This window comes from Elephas maximus, chromosome 11 (assembly GCF_024166365.1).
Source record: "Elephas maximus indicus isolate mEleMax1 chromosome 11, mEleMax1 primary haplotype, whole genome shotgun sequence".
NCBI classification, from domain to species: domain Eukaryota; kingdom Metazoa; phylum Chordata; class Mammalia; order Proboscidea; family Elephantidae; genus Elephas; species Elephas maximus.
This window is the reverse complement of record NC_064829.1, coordinates 70,708,290-70,727,203: the sequence shown is the minus strand read 5'-3', so window position 1 is coordinate 70,727,203 and position 18,914 is coordinate 70,708,290. Positions and strand designations below refer to the sequence as shown.

The following is an 18,914-nucleotide window of genomic DNA, read 5'->3' as shown; positions in this document are numbered from 1 at the left end:
CAGTTACCATGCTAGTTCTCAAGTCTGTTTTTACCAGTTGAGCTCATTAAAACCCATTGCCATCGAGCCGATTCTGACTCATAGCGACACTATAGGACAGAACAGAACAGAACTGCCCCATAGGATTTCCAAGGAGCGGCTGTTGGAGTCGAACTGCTGACCTTTTGATTAGCAGCCAAACTCTTAACCACTGTGCCACCAGCGCTCTGTTGAACTCATCAGGAAATTTAATATATGTTATATAAAGCGGTAAAATGTAAGCACAGGGGGAAAAAGGGGGAAATGTTTCTATGAAAACTCAAGTGAATGTTTTGCAAGGGCCTAAATAAAAGTGGGTCACTAAAAACAAAACAAAAACCTGCTGAACTGATGTGGGCAAGGCAACTGGTAAAAAAAAAAAAAAAAGAAAGAGAAAGAAATATTAAGAGTCCAGAAGTATTCTGAACTCCGCATTGTTTTTGCAAATATTTATATTCTAATTCCATATTAAAGAAGAGAAACTGGAAATTAAGATAGTGTGGTTAACATAAAAAAGGCCCAGGAAACTACAATCACCTAATAAATATGACCCTATATTAAAAAATAATCAGTATACCATGGTCTTGGGGAACATCTAGCTCAATTGGCGTAACATAGTTTATTGAGAATATGTGCTACATTCTACTTTAGTGAGTAGCATCTGGGGTCTTAAAAGCCTATGAGCAGCCATTAAGATACTCCACTGGCCCTACCCTGTCTGGAGCAAGGGAAAATGAAGACATCCAAACACACAAGGGAAAGATTAGTCCAAAGGACTAATGGACCACAACTACCACAGCCTCCACCAGACTGAGTTCAGCACAACTAGATGATGTCTGGCTACCACATCGACTGCCCTGATGGGATCACAGAACAGGGTTCCGGACACAGCTGGAGAAAAATGTGGAACAAAATTACAACTAAAAAAAAAAGATCAGACTTACTGGTCTGACAGAGACTGGAGAAACCCTGAGAGTATAGCCCCTGAACACCCTTTTAGCTCAGTAATGAAGTCACTCCTGAGGTTCACCCTTCAGCCAAAGATTAGACAGGCCCATAAAACACAATGAGACTAAAGGGGCACACCAGTCCTGGGGCAAGGACTAGAAGGCAGGAGGGGACAGGAAAGGTGGTAACAGGGAACCCAAAGTCGAGAAGGGAGAGTGTTGACATGTTGTGAGGTTGGTAACCAATGCCACAAAACACTATGTGTACTAACTGTTTAATGAGAAACTAGTTCCGTAAACCTTCATCTGAAGTAAAATAAAAAAAATCAGTGTGCAAATGGAAGTCATATGTTTTCAATTTAAAAAATACTTAAGATATGAACTTTAAAAATAATCCTCTGTTTTAAATGACTTATTCAAGTCACTCCAGTGTAAGGCTTCTACTGTAGCAGTGGTAGCAGGAGTGAGCATAGTAGCCCAGAAGTCCTTCTCGATAAGGGGATATAATGGTTAAGTGCTACCGCTGCTAACCGAGAGGTCAGCAATTCAAATCCCCCAGGCGCTCCTTGGCAACTATATGGGGCCAGTTCTACTCTGTCCTATAGGGTCGCTATGAGTCGGAATCGACTCGACGGCAGTGGGGTGGTGGGTTAGTTAGTAGAAAAAGTCAAAGTGGGAAATAAAAAATAATATGTGTATATCATAAATGTTCTATTCTAATTTAAAATATACCAGGTTTATTTAATAAAATTAGTAACATTTAGTTGCCTGAAAGTACGATTTTTCTCAGTAGAGTTCCTCTACTTTTTTGTTGTTACAGCATCATTGATTGCTAGTTCTGGTTGTTCTTCAATATAATGTAAAACTACAGAGGACATCTCTAACCACTGATGGCCGATTTTTGGTTTTGAATTTATTCTCATCTCTACTTTGTCTTCTTCATATTTAATCTGTTTGTATCATAGTTAAATATGATTTTTCATTATTTTTTTACTTTACTTTCCAATAAATCATCATGATGAATCTACTGGTGTTTATTTTTTTCCTTCTTGAAACTTTCAATTAGTCTGAGCTCAGGTTAAAAAACTCTTATTTTCACCATCATCTTGCACAGCAGGATTCTGTGTAAAATTCTCTACCTTAAGGTTTTATTCCATGCCATTGCCCCATAGCAAACAATATCTTTGATACTGATATCTTAAAAATTTTACAGAACCTATCTTTTTTTTTTTTTTCCCAAAATGGAACTCAAAACCCTTTGCCTAAGTGATATATTTAAATATTCCAGGACCCTCTGATCCATAGACTGGGTCAAGAATATTATTCTTGGGGGCTCAGTGGATAGGGAGGACAAAAACAAAGTGTTTAAATTCCTGACAATTGGGATGTAAAGAGAAGTTACCTAGAAAGAGTATGAGATTCTCAGACAAGTTATTCTTCAAGTGTTTCTTTATCGAAAATACAATTAAGGACAAGTACAACCTTTGATCAATTCTGAGCCTATTCCATCCATGCTGACTTTTGTGAGAGACAGTAAGCTGGTACAGAATAACTCTTTTTTTTTTTTTTTAATTTTACTGATGTGCCAATAACAAAGTGTGGTAACTTATAGGTGGCAGGGCTGTCTTCGTGGGTGTGTGACCTGTGCAGTTGCCCAGGGCCTCATGCTCAGAAGGGTCTCAGGCTTGACTTAATGCTGTCTTCATCATGAAATCTTATTAATATCTGAACATGAAAATGCTCTCTATTTTCATTTTTCACTGGGCTCCGCAAATTATGTAGCCAGTTCTTAGTGGCGGGCAGCTACTAGAAGTATTTCCTTGGGATTTTTCTCCATCGATGTTCTGATTTAGTGTCACTGTTTTTGGAGGTAACATCTTACCATTTTAGACATGTTTCAATACTGCAGAGTGTTTGCCAATCAAATTTTCTCTCCTGATAAAAACTAAAGTTTCAGTAAACATTGACTTGCGGGAGATGTCCATCAGTGCTCTTGAAATACAGACCCTAATATACGTTTTCTGATGTTCAAGCCATCTGTCACTTGCTGTAAAATCTCCAGCCATAATTTTCTGAATGCAAATTGAGGCCTGTCCCTTTGAGAACGGGTCTATTGACTGTATCAACTATACCACTAATGCTCTGCCTACAATTTCCAGTTTTGGTTTCTTAAAAGTAGAATGAGAACTAAAAATCACTTGCCAAGTAGCCTAAACTCAGAATCCTTCTAGAGTTTTATTATTCTAATCTTCCATAGATGCCTCACTCACCTCAACTTTAATAGCAAATTTTTTAGCAATTCATTTTTTGAATGTTCTCAAAGCATTTAACAGTCTTCATAGAAACAATCCCTACTCTTAATCAAACTTTTTTTTTTTTTTAACGTAATAGTTTTAAATTACAGCAAGATCTGCTCACATTCATAGGATGGGAACACCAGTGGGAGCAGGGAGTCTGGGCCTTCTAGAGTGACCACTAGTAAGGAGTGGTCAGTGCACCGTGAGCATCAGGCAGCTTATTTTACAGCGGGAAACAGGGTGAGGGCTTATTGCAGGTCAAGTGGAGAGAGATTAAGAGAGCATCTGCTCTAGTAATAACAGTAAAGCAAACAACCCCCAGATGCAGAAACTATTGTGAGCTCTCTACAGGCCAGGCTGGCTGCTTTGCAAACACCAGTTTGCAGCTGCTTTGCACGTGAGCATTCAAGGTGGTTTTTTTTTTTTTTTTTACCTCCTCTTCTACTGACTGGTACAGTTTAGAGGATGAAAACTGTCTAACAACCTTCTTTTCCTACAGTGTGGCATAATCCCGACTCACCTCAGAGTAATCTAATAACATCAATGTCACCCTGGTGTTTCAGTCTCTGAAGAGCACAGGTACATATGTGGTGACTAAAGGGACTGTTTTTAGTGGCCACCTGAGGACAGGAGGGTAAGAATGGGACAGTGGTGAGAGCAGGGGCCAAAAACTCTCTGGTCTTGTCCTGGTTGGTTCCTCACTAGCTGAGAAACTTTGGGGCAAATCACCTAACAACTCTCCAGATCTGTTTGCTTGTTAATGAAATGGGCATCAATTATCAAGCCCTGCAAGCCTGGCAGGGTGCCTACTGCTTACATGGAGCAGGTACACAGCAAACACTTGCTGAATGATGGCAAAAGGTTCAAATGAGATGATGAATTTCAAAATGCTTGGTAAATAGCACAGAATTAGTCATGGACGCAATGAGAGCGTGACTACTACTAGAATGTAATATCTGTGCTCATAAAACTCGCTAGGAAACCGAGATCCGTGAAATGAACTTAGTAGTAATGTTATCTTTCCATCCTTGTCTTGTTGGAGGACCTGAACATGTCTGGAAGACTGAAAGGGCACTTTCTTTGAAACTAACCAACTTTTGTCTTCTTTACTGAAATCATCAATCATTATGACGGTCTTTGGTTAGAACACTCATTTATATAATTCTACACTAAACCCCACAGTCGCATTTCTCATTATGTAAATCAGCTCTGAGTTGACTGCAGCACTGGACTAGATCAAGGTTTAGAATGAGTTGGCAATTTCCTTATTCTGTAGTATACTTCAGTTCTGAACCGTCCTTGCTAAAAGTAATAATTCCTTAAAATTTGCTTTCTACATTTACAAAGGAAGGGTTTTGCAAGGTCATATGAACTGACCTGAGCAGGGCAAGCAACTGGAACGGAGATAAAAACAGGTTGCCATGCCGGAAAGCTGTATCAGCAGGTGGGTGCTGTGGGCCTCCTTTTCGCCATGACAGCCCTGGTTTCTGCAGCTGGTACATGCCCCCGAAAGGGTAACTCTCTCCAACGAATGCCAATAACTCCTAGGATACTCTGCTGCTAGAGGGACCGCTCCTTTGTTGGCACTGGGTAAGGTAAGAATGTAAAAACGGAGAGAGGGTGTGGAGTAGGCTTAATCAAGGCAGCTTAAATGGCCTGAGGTTTTTATAGGTACCATTAGCCTGCAAAGTCTCTAGGAATATAAGCAAAGCAAGGGTCTCTGCCAGTCCTCTCTTCCTTGCTCTCCTCAGCTGCCTTTCAGACAGCATTTCTGTTACAGATTGAATTGTGTCCCTCTAAAACACATGCTGTAAAAAAAAAAACCTTTATACCTGTGATTATATTCCCATTTGGGAATAGGTTTTGTTATGTTAATGAGGCAGGATTAGTGTAAAACGTGTCTTAAATCAATCTCTTTTGAGATATAATAGAGCAGATCAAGCAAGCAAGAAAAGCAGCACAGATGGGGGGAAGATAAATGCCACACCACATGAGATCTCCAAGAGACCAAAAAACAGAAGCTGAAAAGAGACAAGGATCTTCCCCCCAGAGCCAAAAGGGAAATAGAAAACCTTCCCTTAGAGCTGGTGCCCTGAATTTGAACTTCTAGCCTCCTAAACTGTGAGAAAATAAATTTCTGTTTGTTAAAGCCACCCACTTGTGGTATTTCTGTTACAATAGCACTGGATAACTAAGACAGTTCCCCTTCATGGCTGTTGCTGGCACTTAACTTTATTTCTCCTGCAAAAAAAAGATAGGGGTGGAAGCATGTAGAAGGATGGGCTTTCCCCACAAGAGAATCAGTGATCATGAAAATAGGAACTTCCAGAGACAACTAAGAGAAGAGAGGGGTCTCATTACAGGCCAAGGTACCATCACTTACTGCACAGGCCCGAGTGTTCCCATGCAACCTAGTTCTCATAGAACCTTCTGGGGCTGAGGTAATGCTGCCCTGGCCTGGTCAATACCCCAAGCTTAGCCACAGCAGCCACAGCCAGAAACAGGTTGGTGTTTCCCCTTATTCTGTGGAACGCTGATGACTCTGCAAGGCACAGTAATTCAATGAAATCAGTAACACTGGCACCGATTTGAGGGACAACATTGTGGTGGTTAAAGGCACAGGCTTCACTAGCAGACATTTGAATCATAGCTTCATCACCTACTGGTATGTGATCCTGAGCAAGGGACTTGACCTATATTTCTGTGCCAATTTAAGAAGGTAATCCACACAAAGCACTTAGCCAGGACCTGGAAACTAACATTTATGGTATCACTGACAAGATGGTAACCTTCAGTATGTCAACACAATCTTAGAGGTATGTGAACACAATGCGACAGGAGTGCATTTGAAGGCTACCTGCAGTGCTATGGATCGCTTTTGTGTGGCCTTTCTAGCCATAGTCTTGTAACTTCCACTCAAGTGACTGGCTGGGACTGTGTCAAAAAAAACCAAAAAGGTTTTTTTTTTTTTTCGACAAGAACTGGTAATTGTGGCCCACCAAAGGAATCAATCGGTTTTGCCATCGTGCTGGGCTTGAATGAGCCATCACAGAGGTGGGAAAGAGAAGAGTCCACCACCACCAAGGAAGGAGAGACTGGCAGGAGGCAGCACAGTGGGTTTCCCAGCCCATGGTGCGAGAGAAAGCTGAGTGCCTTTGGGCAGAAACTGAGGGCCAGGGAGAGGTGTGACTGTGAGCGCGGCTGGGAGGAGGCTGTCCTGATGGAAGAACTGTATCCTTGAGTGTTCTTGAGCCTGAATTGTAACCTATTACTTCCCTAATAAACCCTATAATCATGAGTATGTTTGTAAGTTCTGTGTGGCCACTGCAATGAATTATCGAACCCAGCAGAGAGGGAGAGAGTGCTCTGGGAGAGATGGTTGGTGTCAGAGTTGGTAAAGATGGTGGAGACAGGAAGACTGTCTGACCTTTGCCTCAAAGGAATCAGTCTTGGGCTGTTGATCTTGATGCTCCTTCTCCTTTGTGAAGTTAGAGGAGGTGAGACACTACCCCCATGCCATTTTTATACTACCCAACAGTAAAATTTGAAAGCCAGAATGACATGAGGATTTTCATTAGGAATTTTGAAGAGTTTCTAACATTTAAAATGGGTTAGTAGACTTAATATTAATATTTAACGTGACTTAATTAGAACAAATTTTAAATAATTTAAAAGAGTTAAAAATAGCATTTAAATCAACAGAAACAAGGGAACAAATGGAGTGTCCCATCCTGATCAGGAAGATGTTTATACTTTGCTAAGTCCATGCACTACATAGGAGGTTCCATGGAGTCTGTATTTCTAAGGCAGAGAGAACAAGCTTAATTCTGAGAACTCAATCCTTTACAGAATTTACATTTTAAAGCAAGGCAATACATGCTTTTCTTCTCAAAAGCTTATTATGTTGTTTAAAATGCATAATTTATATGAATATTAAATCACAAGAACGAATGCAAATAATACCACCAAATTGTCATGCAGATTTTCTTCCAAGAAACAGAACTAAAAATACACACAAGTACACTCAAATCATCCAGGCTACACTGGGTTCTTTTGAGTTTCTTTCTTTTTTTTTTTTTTTTAACTTATTTTATATTTAACCCATATGCTTCTCATGTGATTTTCCTTTCTATGGAAATGCAAGCCCTGATTTAGGCATTTGGAGGAAACTGGGTATATGATGATACGGGAAGGGACAGGAAGCAGTATTAGTTCTATTATGAATCATACTCGAAAATTACTTGGAAAGGTTTACAAATGAAACCCTTCCAAAATGAGCCTAATTAGTACAGAAAGAAGGATGGCAGGACTAAATTAAACAAGGTGTAGAATAAACAGTTTTTTCATATATTTTGATGTAATACATTAGGGTTTAGCACCAGTGAATGCTGAATATTACTACCAAAGAACCAAATTATAAAACATCACTTTTAACTTAAAGATTCAGGGTCAAAGAACTAGTATCTGTTCTTTTGGTACTTAGCTAAAAGTGAAATACAAGTTAGTGGATGGCATTCTAACAGGGAGTGTAGAAAGTCAGAAATAGAGGACTGTCCAGTGGGGTAGGGGGGGAAATTTGGGTAGAAAAAACTTTTCCATCCTTTCAGGAAAGGATGGAAATAGATGGTCAAGAACAATCATTTCAAGAAAGAGTGGAACCCAGAGATGGGGGATAGAGGGAGGGGGAGAAAGGGGAGTTAGGCAGGAGCCCTTCATCTTCCCGTACCCTTGGCTCCAAGGTATCTGCCCTGTGCCACTTGGATAGACCAGCTCACCTCTGCTTCTGTCTTTTCGGCCTCCTCTGCCCAGGACAGCTAGTGCCAGTCTTTCCACCCCTTTCTTCTCCCCCAGCTCCCTAGAGCACACTGAAGAAGCAGAAGGCTGAGAGAGAGCTGGGGTACAAACAAGGAACTATGGTCTCTTGTTCATCTACTTACTCATGACTGGAAAGATGAATGAATGAATCTATAGACACACTATGATTAAGCCACCTTGGGAGATACTAGGAAGATCAGGTATGGCAAGCTCAGGAAGATTTCTACTGAATGGCCGCCTAGAGCTATGTTGTTGATAAAGGGTGTGAGTGTGTACAGGCTTGGAGAGAAAGACTCTAAGACTAATTATGAATGGCTTCCGTGGGCACAGAAGAGCTAAGTGGCAGTACACAGAGCATCTCAGCCTTCCTAGCTTAGGGGCAGCATTTGAGCTGGGACTTGAAGGTAGGAAGAACCAGATGATGTGGAAAAGGGGACCCTGGGGAGAAAGGGTACCTCACACCCTTAAGCACATTAACAGCAGAGGCAGTGAAGTGAAAGGTATTCACGGTTAAGGGGCTGGCTTTGGCCAAAACTTAAGTGGGCGTATGGTGAAGGGGAATAACAGGCCACAGGATAGAGAAGGGCAGCCTGTGCACGACCTTGATCTCTCAAATTATTATTTTTGTGTTGTGCATTCTTTGGCATCAAACCCTACTTGCTTTCCAAGCTCTTCCAAGTCTTCATAGCTCAGTGGACCCTCAATAAATGTTTGACAGAAAACAAATATGTAGCTGGTGTTCATCAAGAATTGTTGTGGGTCCATAAATAAACAACTCTCCCCAGCTCAGAAGTGGCTGAACCAAATGCGTGATTTTGGGAGCCAAAAAAAAAGTCACTGGCCAACTATAGACTCAGTAATTATAAGCAGTTATTATTTCTTTCATATGAAATAATTCTCAAGACAGCACAGTGGGAGTTCTCCAAACTCCAGGTGAGAGGGCTTGTAACCAAGGTAACCATCAGGATGAGACATCATATAAGATGTAAATTAAGGCACAGTTTTGAAGACATAGCCAAAAGTATACTTTACCCCTTCATTTATTTTTGCTAATAATTCTCACTGTTCTTTAAGAGTTATAACATTGTTAACATAGCCCTGACAACATAGCACATTATTTTTAAAAGAATAGCCTATACTTGTAGAACTATTTGAAGAACTATCATTCCCTTCAAAAGGATGCTGGCCCCAAAGGAGACAGTCTTCCCTACTGAAGAAAGTCCCCAGTCACTGCCACTTGATTTGGTTTTAAGTTAATAAAACAAAACAACAATAAAACACCCACAAATAAAACCCTAAAACCCAATAAAAAAAGGCCACCTCCCTCAAGTCGAGAATATAGCAGCTTTTAGGAGATCAAATAGGATCAGGCTCTTCTCCCGCCTCTCACCCGAGCTCCATCCTCTTTCACACATTATACAGAGCATAAAGTATGACAATTAAAAAAAAAAAAAAAAAAAAGGCAATAACGAGAAAGTGCTATTTTGACCAGAAACCATAAGGCCTGTTCATGGTGAGAACAGCACAGCCTCAAAAATCAATCTGGCTGCCGCTTCTCCCCACTTGCTGGCGTCCTCAGACAGACTCTCTACGGATGTTTTGCATTGCTAAGCACCGGAAGAGACAGAAAAAGCAGTGTAAACCTTCTGCAAATTAACACCACTTAGTTGATGACACACTTTTTTTTTTTTTCTTTTCTTTTTCTCTCCTCTTTTATGCCTAGATGTTCAGTGCTGGAGAAATAAAAGATAATGAAAAACAGGCAGGCCCATCGTTAACTCTTTACAGGACAGTGTAGATTTGACTTTTCGTTTCAGGACATTAAGGAAAAAAAATCTCTTTAACCTTGGGCAGGACGTCCAAGAACTGCTGATGATTTTCACACAGTGGTGAATGTCAGCTTCCTGGTCTCAACAATTGAAACACCAGTCCTGCCCTGGCTGTACTGCTAAAACCTGTCCGGCCGCTGCCACAGACTCATCATAGGCCTCCTGGCACCTCACAGCCCAAACCGCTAGTGTTCTGAGTGTCTCCACTCCCCAGAAGAAGAAAATTAAACATTAGACAAGAAATAGAACAATGAGAACAAACAATAGAACCAGATCTTCAGTCACGGAAACTCGCTAAAATTTTAAAAATTTGGAAGTCTTCTGAAAGAAAAACATACCAGTTCTTTGAAAAATATCCCAAGAAAAGAACCTCCTCCTTCCAGTTTGAGAATTGATATTATAGCATTTATACATCAGTGAATTTGCGTAGTTGCAGTAAAGCCACGAAGTTTGGGGAAGAGATGAAACTACCGTTGTTCTATCAAATAGCCCTCATCACCATCAGGCAAAATAGTCCCTGTGTTTAGGATGCGGATCTTGCTACCTCAGGGTTATAAAATTCAGTAAAATCCTGTGAGAGCTGGAACTCAACAGAACTGCCTTATTTTTCCAGGTCTTGCAAGTTTTCCACCTTTCACAGGGTACAGTCTTACCACTTTTCTATCGCTCTCTATTAGTGGTAAATATTTGAGTTTTCCTTTTCTGACAGGTTTCTACCTTACACGGGTTCCAGCTTTCACAGGTTTTACTCTAAGTCAAAGGCACAACTTGCAGTCTAAATAAAGAGGCAGGTAAGAAAGCATATCCTGGGGGAAGGAGTAGTCCATGAATGGGTTGTTTTATTTATTTATTTTTTTTGAGGGTGGGAGGATCTCATGAAGCCCCTTAAGTAGTAGGAAAAAAATCTGAGTATATATTCATATATTCATTTTTCTGAAAGGAATGTCTATAGCTTTCATAAGATTCTCAAAGATATGCCTGCCCCCTCCATGTTGTGAATAATCCTGAGCCAGAGGAAGCCCTCACTATCAGTGGCAAAGATCCTTGTAACTACATAATAAAACAGATGGCGTTTTACTCCTGCAGGAAAAAAAAGAGATATAATACTATAATTGGTGGGTTGTTCATGCTCAAGCACTGTGCAGCGATAAATCTCTATAATGATTTTAAATTGTAAAATTATCTTCCCGGTTCCATAAAGATATCAAACACAGTGGGTATAAAAGGGCTTCTCATATAAAGCATTAAAGGACTGATTCACCGTTATCATTCATCTGGTACGGAACCAACATGCTACTCAAAATAAGTATCATTTAAGAATTAACTAAACAATTTTGTAGTCATCCTGAATTTTATAAGCGCTTCCTTGCGGGGATCAAGGGGGCCCAGGATGCTTTAAAAACAAAACTCAAACCAAAAACCACAAACCTGAGGAAATGCCTTGGCCAATCCTGAGGTCAGTGTTGACTTTGTCTGTAGAGGTCCGTGCTGGTATTTGGCAGGGATGCATGACCCAATAAGTAAGGTACACCGGAGCTTCCTTGTGCTTACTTACAAATCTGCAGTGCACAATTTCACCAGTTTTTCACCACGCCAAAGATCAAAGATGTGGTGAAACCCATGTGAAATTGTGCATTGCAGATTAGTAAGTAAGCACAAGTAAGGCTGTGTGCACCCTGATTACTGATTAATCCGGCCTGGATTTGAGGTATAATCCTATCAGGAGGAGTGTGACCACAACTGAGCATGGGACACATATAAACACAAAAACAGTTCTAGTGGTAGAAGATGAAGTCACCGGCAGTGGGCGCAATACACAAATTCGACACGTGTACTGAATCAAAACCCAACAAGAGAATACAGACGCGCTGAATTTTTCTCAGTTGAGTTTCCCTTGTCCCTAAATGGCCTGTGATACCTGCCCCCAAACGCTATTCCAAAAACCTGAGAAGTGAGAAATCAAGAAAGTCACTTACCAGTTGCAGGAGGGTGGTCGCAGGAGGGGCTTCCAGAGCCAAGGCCTCCCCTAGTGGGCTTTTGAGGGTTCACATCAGCCTCATCCAAAGGCTGGCCTCCCCGCTCTACCTTGTTGGCTACTTCTTCTGGGGGAAGGCCCATGTCATAGGCACACTGAGGCAAGGGTCTACTTTTTGGGGAACCCATAACGGTTTCCCGGTCCTCCCCGGGAGGGTCACAGCAGACTGCATAGCCATCTGCCGAGTGGGAGCTGGCTGGCCAGTGAGGGCAAGGGCCACCCTCCACCTCTCTTTGCAAGTATTTCTCAGAGGACATGGGAATCCAATCAGTCCTGCACAGGGGCTCGGCCAAGTTGCAGCTTTCGGAGTCTACCATGCTCTCCGTCCCAGTGAAGCATTGGCTTAAACTGTCATTCTCCCCCACCTCCAGAGGCTCAGGGAAAGGGGGTGTGGGTTTGCTTCCAGGCTGAGTCAGGACCAGTAAACAGTCTGGGGTCTGGGAGGGCCTATCCACATATTCGTCTTCCATGGGCATCTGCCTGAAGGAGTCCCCCTCCATCTCGCTGACCAAGGAGAGCATCTTGGCATCTTCTCCTGCACACGCACCTCCTTCTGGATAGCACATGTCTTCAGAAGGCACCTTCTCTTCCAGAGTCAGCAGTAAGACACCTTCGCAAGCCTGGCGCTGACTAGAGGCTGGCATATGAGTGCTGATAAAACTGTCACCCGAGGACTCCTGCTGATTTAAATTCAGAATGCAGAGCTATTAGTACCCAGAGCCATGAGAGCGTGGTTCTGCACAACACTGCTGAAAATGGTGTTGATACTAATTATTTTCACCATAGCAAGTACAGATGGAATGTTCACCGTGGCACACTTTGTGTTATTTAAAATTACAGAACAAGAAGTAAAAGAAAATAAACTCAGTAAGGATGGGGGAGAGCCCTAAGGTGGAATACGGCCAGAAACAAATGAATCTAATGATATTTCAAATGAATGGCATCATCCCACTGATGTAAGCGGAGGAGCAAAACCAAATAACTTTTTAACCGGGTATTTTTAGTGTATGTCCTCAATCTAAATACCAAAAGAAATATAAACAAATACCGAGCTCTAGTTAGTGGTTTTTCTGCTGTGGTATGGTTTAGTAATTCTAAAACTAGTTTCTGTATATTCTAGAATTGAGCAAATACATTAGGAATGGGAGCTAGGTTTCACACTGGTAGAGAAGTAAAGATTCAAATATGGAAAAGGGGAAGACTGAGCTGAATCCTGTGGTGTTGGGACTGGAGTTGAAGAAAGCGGCATGTGCTCGTGGTTTAAAATCTATACATTTTTATGTCTAATAGTTCTAAAAGGCACCTTGAGATAATTAAAGATATTTTAATTTCAAATGTGGATTGGATAATAATACAGTACCACTGTTAAATTTTTTTATTTTGATAAATGTACTATAGTTATAAGGAGCCCTGGTGGCACAATGGTTAAATGCTTGGCTGTTAACCGAAAGGTGGGCATTTCAAATCCACCAGTAGCTTTGTGGAAGAAATGACTTGGCGATCTGCTCCTGTAAAGATTATAGCCTAGGAAACCCTATGGGGCAGTTCTACTCTGTCCTATAGGGTCACTATGAGTCGGAATCAACTTGACAGTACACAACAACTATGGTTATATAAAAGAATGTCCTTGTTCTTAGGAAATACAGAGTGATGTATTAAGAGTAAAAAAAAAAAAAAAAAAAAACTGTTGCTGTCGAGTCCATTCTGATTCATAGCGACCGTATAGGACAGAGCAGAACTGCCCCATAGAGTTTCCCAGGAGTACCTGGTAGATCTGAACTGCCGATCTTTTGGTTAGCAGCCATAGCTCTTAACCATTACGCCACCAGTGTTTCAATTTAAGAGAACAGGAGTATGATGTCTGCCATTCACCATGACATGGTTCAGGAAGAAAAAATATATAAACATATACATTCGTATGTATACAGAGAGAGAGAGCAAATAGTAAAGTAATGTGATAACGTAAATAATTGGAGAATATAAGTAAAGGGTATATTGGAGTTCTTTGTACTATTCTTGTGACGGTCTATAATTTTGAAATTATATTAAAATAGTTACTAAAATACCTACAGAGTAAAGAAAAGCTGCAACTCTGTCCTTCCAGGAATCTGTACTAGACAATCAAGATTGGTGCTTAAAAAATAATACCTGTACACAGAGATGCAGAAGTGGAATAAAACACAGACAAAGGGAGGAAAAAAAAAAAACCCATTTGAGTCTTGACTTGGGCTTTGGGTTATTCTGTCTCAGTACCGGAATCTGAGGTTGGATCACCTTACAAAGGTATCCCTGAAACAATGGGACTCAATACTTGACTGGTAATAGTTATATCGGCCTGATTGTTAAAGTAGGAATTTGAGACTTTTAACTATACCTTATTTCCACTTAGGCGGCTGCATGCCTCATTGATCCAGTGCCACAAATTAGCTAGAGGAAAAAAAAAAAGCAAAAATAAGGGCTTCATATGCTGATTCTAAAGAAGTATGGATATTCCACATTATTTCCTATATGAAATCCAGTATTACTGACCACGATGGCAGTCCACATTATCTTTAAACATAATATTCTGACAAGTCTTTCAGTGATAACTCCTGCAGGTGAAAACATCTGAAAATAGGTCAACTGATTTAAAGACTAGGAAAGCATCTTACTCCTCCTATCAAAAACATAACCTGCTGTTCTATGTAAAGCAAAACATAATCCTTTGACGGTCCATCAGGTATCTGGACAAACTTGCTGGCTGTCAGAGCTGCTGTTATGACTGTAGACATGCTCATTCCCTTGGCAGTTTTTCTTTGATTACTAGGGACCAGGCTAGACATTGAGAGGGAACAAACAGACATGTCCAGGAGACTGACTTTCCAGTAAAGTGGCTCAAATACATCTACAACAATAGCAAAATGCAAGTGGGAGGGCTAAGTGTCAGGCTCTGTTGAGTTCCAAACCAAAAACCAACCCCTTTGCCCTCAAGTCAGTTCTGACTTACAGCGACTCTATACGACACAGCAGAACTGCCTCACAGGGTTTCCAAGGAGCGGCTGGTGGATTTGAACTGCCAACCTTTTGGTTAGCAACCCTAGCTCTTAACCATTGCATCACCAGAGCTCTGCTGGGTTCTAGCAGGCCCCAAATCCTTTTCCACCATACCCTGTTGCTTCTCAGACAAAAGAATATGTGTATCTTCCATTAACTTTTAAAATACAAACAAACAAAATAGAGAAACAATGATACCTAAAAAGTTAAATCTATGAATTAAAAAAAATTTATGAATTTATATTATAAAATTTTAGCCAACCTCCAATGAATATTTAAGGTTGTATTCAGTATAATGGCTAATTTGTAAGGTAGCTGGGAGGTCATCGACTCTCCACTGGAAGACAATCGCAGTTCGTTAACACTAGCTAAACATGCCAGGCGCTGTGCTAAGCAGTCTATACACATAATCTCACTTATGGCATAGATTCTATTACGTGACTCTGCAGTTTATTTAACCTCTCCGAGCCTCAGTTTCCTCATCATAAAATGGAAAAAAAAAATAATATGCCTACCTTGTAGTGCTGTTGTGAAGATCTGGTTAAAAAAAAAAAAACCAAACCCACTGCTGTCAAGTTGATTCCGACTCATAGCAACCCTATAGGACAGAGTAGAACTTCCCCGTAGAGTTTCCAAGGAGCGCCTGGTGTATTCGAACTGCTGACCTCTTGGTTCGCAGCTGTAGCACTTAACCACTACGCCACCAGGGTTTCCGAAGATCTGGTTAGTACGTGTAAAATGCATATAGCAGTGCTAGCACATGATAAACATTCAATATATGTCAATTATTACTCACTGTTGCTATTTTTCCATAATTTTGAAATTATATCAAAACAAAGTTGCCAAAAAAAAAAAAGAATTTGCAGCTCTTTCCTTGTAGGAATCAATACTAGACAATCATCAATGGTATTCAAAAATAATATTTGTACATCGAGGTGACAGCTATTCGTGACTGTTATTACCACCATAGGAGCCCTGGTAGTGCAGTGGTTAAAGCGCCTGGCTGCTTATGGAAAGCTTGGTGGTTTGAACCCATCAGCAGCTCCATGGGAGAAAGATGTGGCAATCTGCTTCCATAAAGATTACAGCCTTGGGAACTCTATGGGGCAGTTCTATCCTGTCCTACATGGTCGCTGTGAGTCGAAATTGACTCAATAGCACACAACAACATTACTACCGTGATACTCCCTTCCCTGGACAACTGCAAAAGCCCTGGGGTGCCTGCATCCACTCTTACAGCATCCCTGCATTTGTTTTCTACACTAAAACCAGGAGGCTGTTAAGGATAGGGAGCAAACACCTCAATGAGGCCTGCAGGGCTCTGCATCACCTGGCCCTGCCCACCTCTCCAGTTCCATCTCACATTCCATCCTCTGGTTCCCTGACTTTCTGCTACAGCTGCACTGCCTTCTCTCACTCCCCGCAACTCACCATGCTCCCTCCATCACATTATTCTCTCTCCACCTGGTATGCTTTTGACTCTCCTTGATCCCCCTTGGGCTACTTAATTCCAACTTGTCCTTTTGCTCTCAGCTCAAGTGTCTCCTCGTCTGGGAGGCCCTCGGTAACTAAGGGCCAGGCAAACTCTTCCATCGTCAGCTCACGTGGAGCGCTGCAGCTTCCCTTGTCAGCATCACCCTCACTCTGTGGGCCTAACCCTGCCTTGCCTACTGACAGGTTTCTGTTTGTGTTTGTTCAATATTGAGACCCCAGTGCCTACTCCGGTCCCTGGTGCCTAATAAACATATGCTGAATGAATGAATAGAAAGCCAGCAGTCATAATTCCCAATTCAGTTTAAAAATTATTTCAGGGCAAGAGTTTTGGGGGTTCTTCCAGCCTCAAATGCTCCAGAAAGTCTGGACTCCATGAGAATTTGAAATTCCCAATTCAGCAATTGTTAAAGAAGAAAACGTTGGTAAGAAGTCAGTTTATCTCACACAGAGATGACCCTGCAGGCGATCCTCACCATCTGAACACACATGACTCAGATTCCCAGTTAGGAGCTTGTGAAGGGAAGCAAAGTGGCACTAAATAAAAATATTCAATCACAAGCAGACTCTTAAAAAAAATTGGTGCCTACTCAAATCCTGCTGTCTGCTTAGCACCGGCCTCTTCAACCCCCATCTTCACTCTCTGATCGCTTTGAATACCCAGCGTTACATCAGGTGCCATAATGTTAATGGAAGTGGGGGTTGTGCACAGTGTCATGGCATCCGCGCATGTGATGTGGGAGGACTGGTCACATCACAGCCAAGCAGAGGTGACAAGGTACACAGCTGCAGAACTGTGCACGGGAAAGGACAGCAGAACAAGGGGAAGGATGGCAGAACACAGGAGAGGATGGCAGAACAAGGGGTACTTCAGAAGCGAGTGACTTGACTATCAGAGGATTGTGACCACCTTTAGGAATGTGCTGGTGAAGCCTTGACTCCTTCCACAAAATTACACTTTTTTAGTTTTGCATATAAAAGCCAAACATGAAGTGATGTCTTAAGACACTACCAAAAAATTTTTGTATGGAAAGTGTTACAGGCTGAATTGTGTCCCTTGAAATATGTGTTGTAAACACTAACCCCTATAGCTGTGTTAATAATTCCATCTGGGAATGGGTTTTCTTTGTTAAGCTAATGAGGCACTATCAGTGCAGAATGTGTTTTAACTCAATCTCTTCTGAGATATGAAAGAGCAGGTTAAGGAAGCAGGGATGGGAGAAGACAGACACCATGCCCTGTGAAGACTGCCAAGGAGCAGAAGCTCAAAGAGATAAGGCCCTTCCACAGAGCCAACACAGACAGCTTTCCCTGGAGCTGGTGCCCTAAATTTGGACTTCTAGCCTCCTAAACTACGAGAAAATAAATTTCTGTTTGTTAAAGCCACCCACTTGTGGTATTTCTGTTATAGCAGCACTGGATAATGAAAGCACCAAGAAACACCACCTGACTGTTCATTCTAAGAATGAGCACCTAAATTTTACTGAATATAAGATAATAAACTTTTTATATTTTTAGATACTTCAACATAATACCCCAAATCAAAACTATTACCCCACCATTTACTGGAAAATTTTGTCCCTTTTTTAAGTGGGACTCATAAAATGGATGGATTCTAGGATAAATGCAACCCCTGTGTACCTGATGCTGCATAGTCTACCCAACATAAACATGTAGCTTATGAGTCATTGATTTTCTGGATGTGGGAATATTTTGGTTTGCTTATACACAATGCTTTTTTGGCGGAGTAAGAATGAGATATAAGGGATGTTTTGGCTTATTTTACGTGCAGCTGCTTCAAGGCATTTATTTTAAGCAGATTACCAGAGGCAGTCCGTGGAGAGTCCACACATCTTCCAACATAAATACCTAGAAATGTATTTATTTAAAAATTTATTCTCAAAACCACCACAGACACGATACCTGTTAGTGTTTTCCCTTTTTTCCTATAGTAAATGCCAAAGATGACAGCAGCAACTAATGCCACAGATATGCAGAGGAGCAGAATAATTAGACTGGGCAAGTAAATCTGGGGTTCTGTATTGGAAGAAAATGAGAAAAACTGTATTAGAGATTAAATAATTTTACTCTCTAAGCTTCAAAACAAAACCCTCCATATCAAAGCCCAGAATCAGTGATGTTGGTCTGGAATAGCAAAAGTATGCAGCTCTCCAGCCCCGACTCTACATTCGTCAGACAGCACTCACTTTCCAAAGGGTGGAACTGTAGTCTAGTCCCATCCTGCTGAGGCCTGCACAGAACCCTCATTTGTTGTTGTTTTTGTTCCTGCTGTCCAGATGGCCCCTGGCACATAGCAATCCCATGGACAATGGGACCACATCATTTTCTTTGGCTGATTTTTGGAAGTATATCACCAGGCCTTTCTTCCTAGTGCATCTTAGTCTGGAAGCTCCGCTGAAAGCTATTCAGCATCACAGCTACACACAAG

The 18,914-nt window shown here is 41.3% G+C and overlaps 1 protein-coding gene across 6 annotated transcripts in view; it reads right to left on the bottom strand.

Moving 5' to 3' along the window:
• Positions 1 to 18,914, bottom strand: part of TNFRSF11A (TNF receptor superfamily member 11a) — a 67,521-nt gene that overhangs the window by 8,091 nt on the left and 40,516 nt on the right. For 5 of the 6 annotated variants that reach the window (XM_049902146.1, XM_049902149.1, XM_049902148.1 and 2 more), the window contains 3 exons: positions 18,389 to 18,502; positions 14,316 to 14,368; positions 11,883 to 12,621 (listed from right to left, as the gene is read on the bottom strand). In XM_049902146.1, the coding sequence (XP_049758103.1) occupies positions 11,883 to 12,621; positions 14,316 to 14,368; positions 18,389 to 18,502 (906 nt within the window). The remainder of the gene's footprint in view (positions 1 to 11,882; positions 12,622 to 14,315; positions 14,369 to 18,388; positions 18,503 to 18,914) is intronic. The other variant, XM_049902147.1, reaches the window with a different exon arrangement.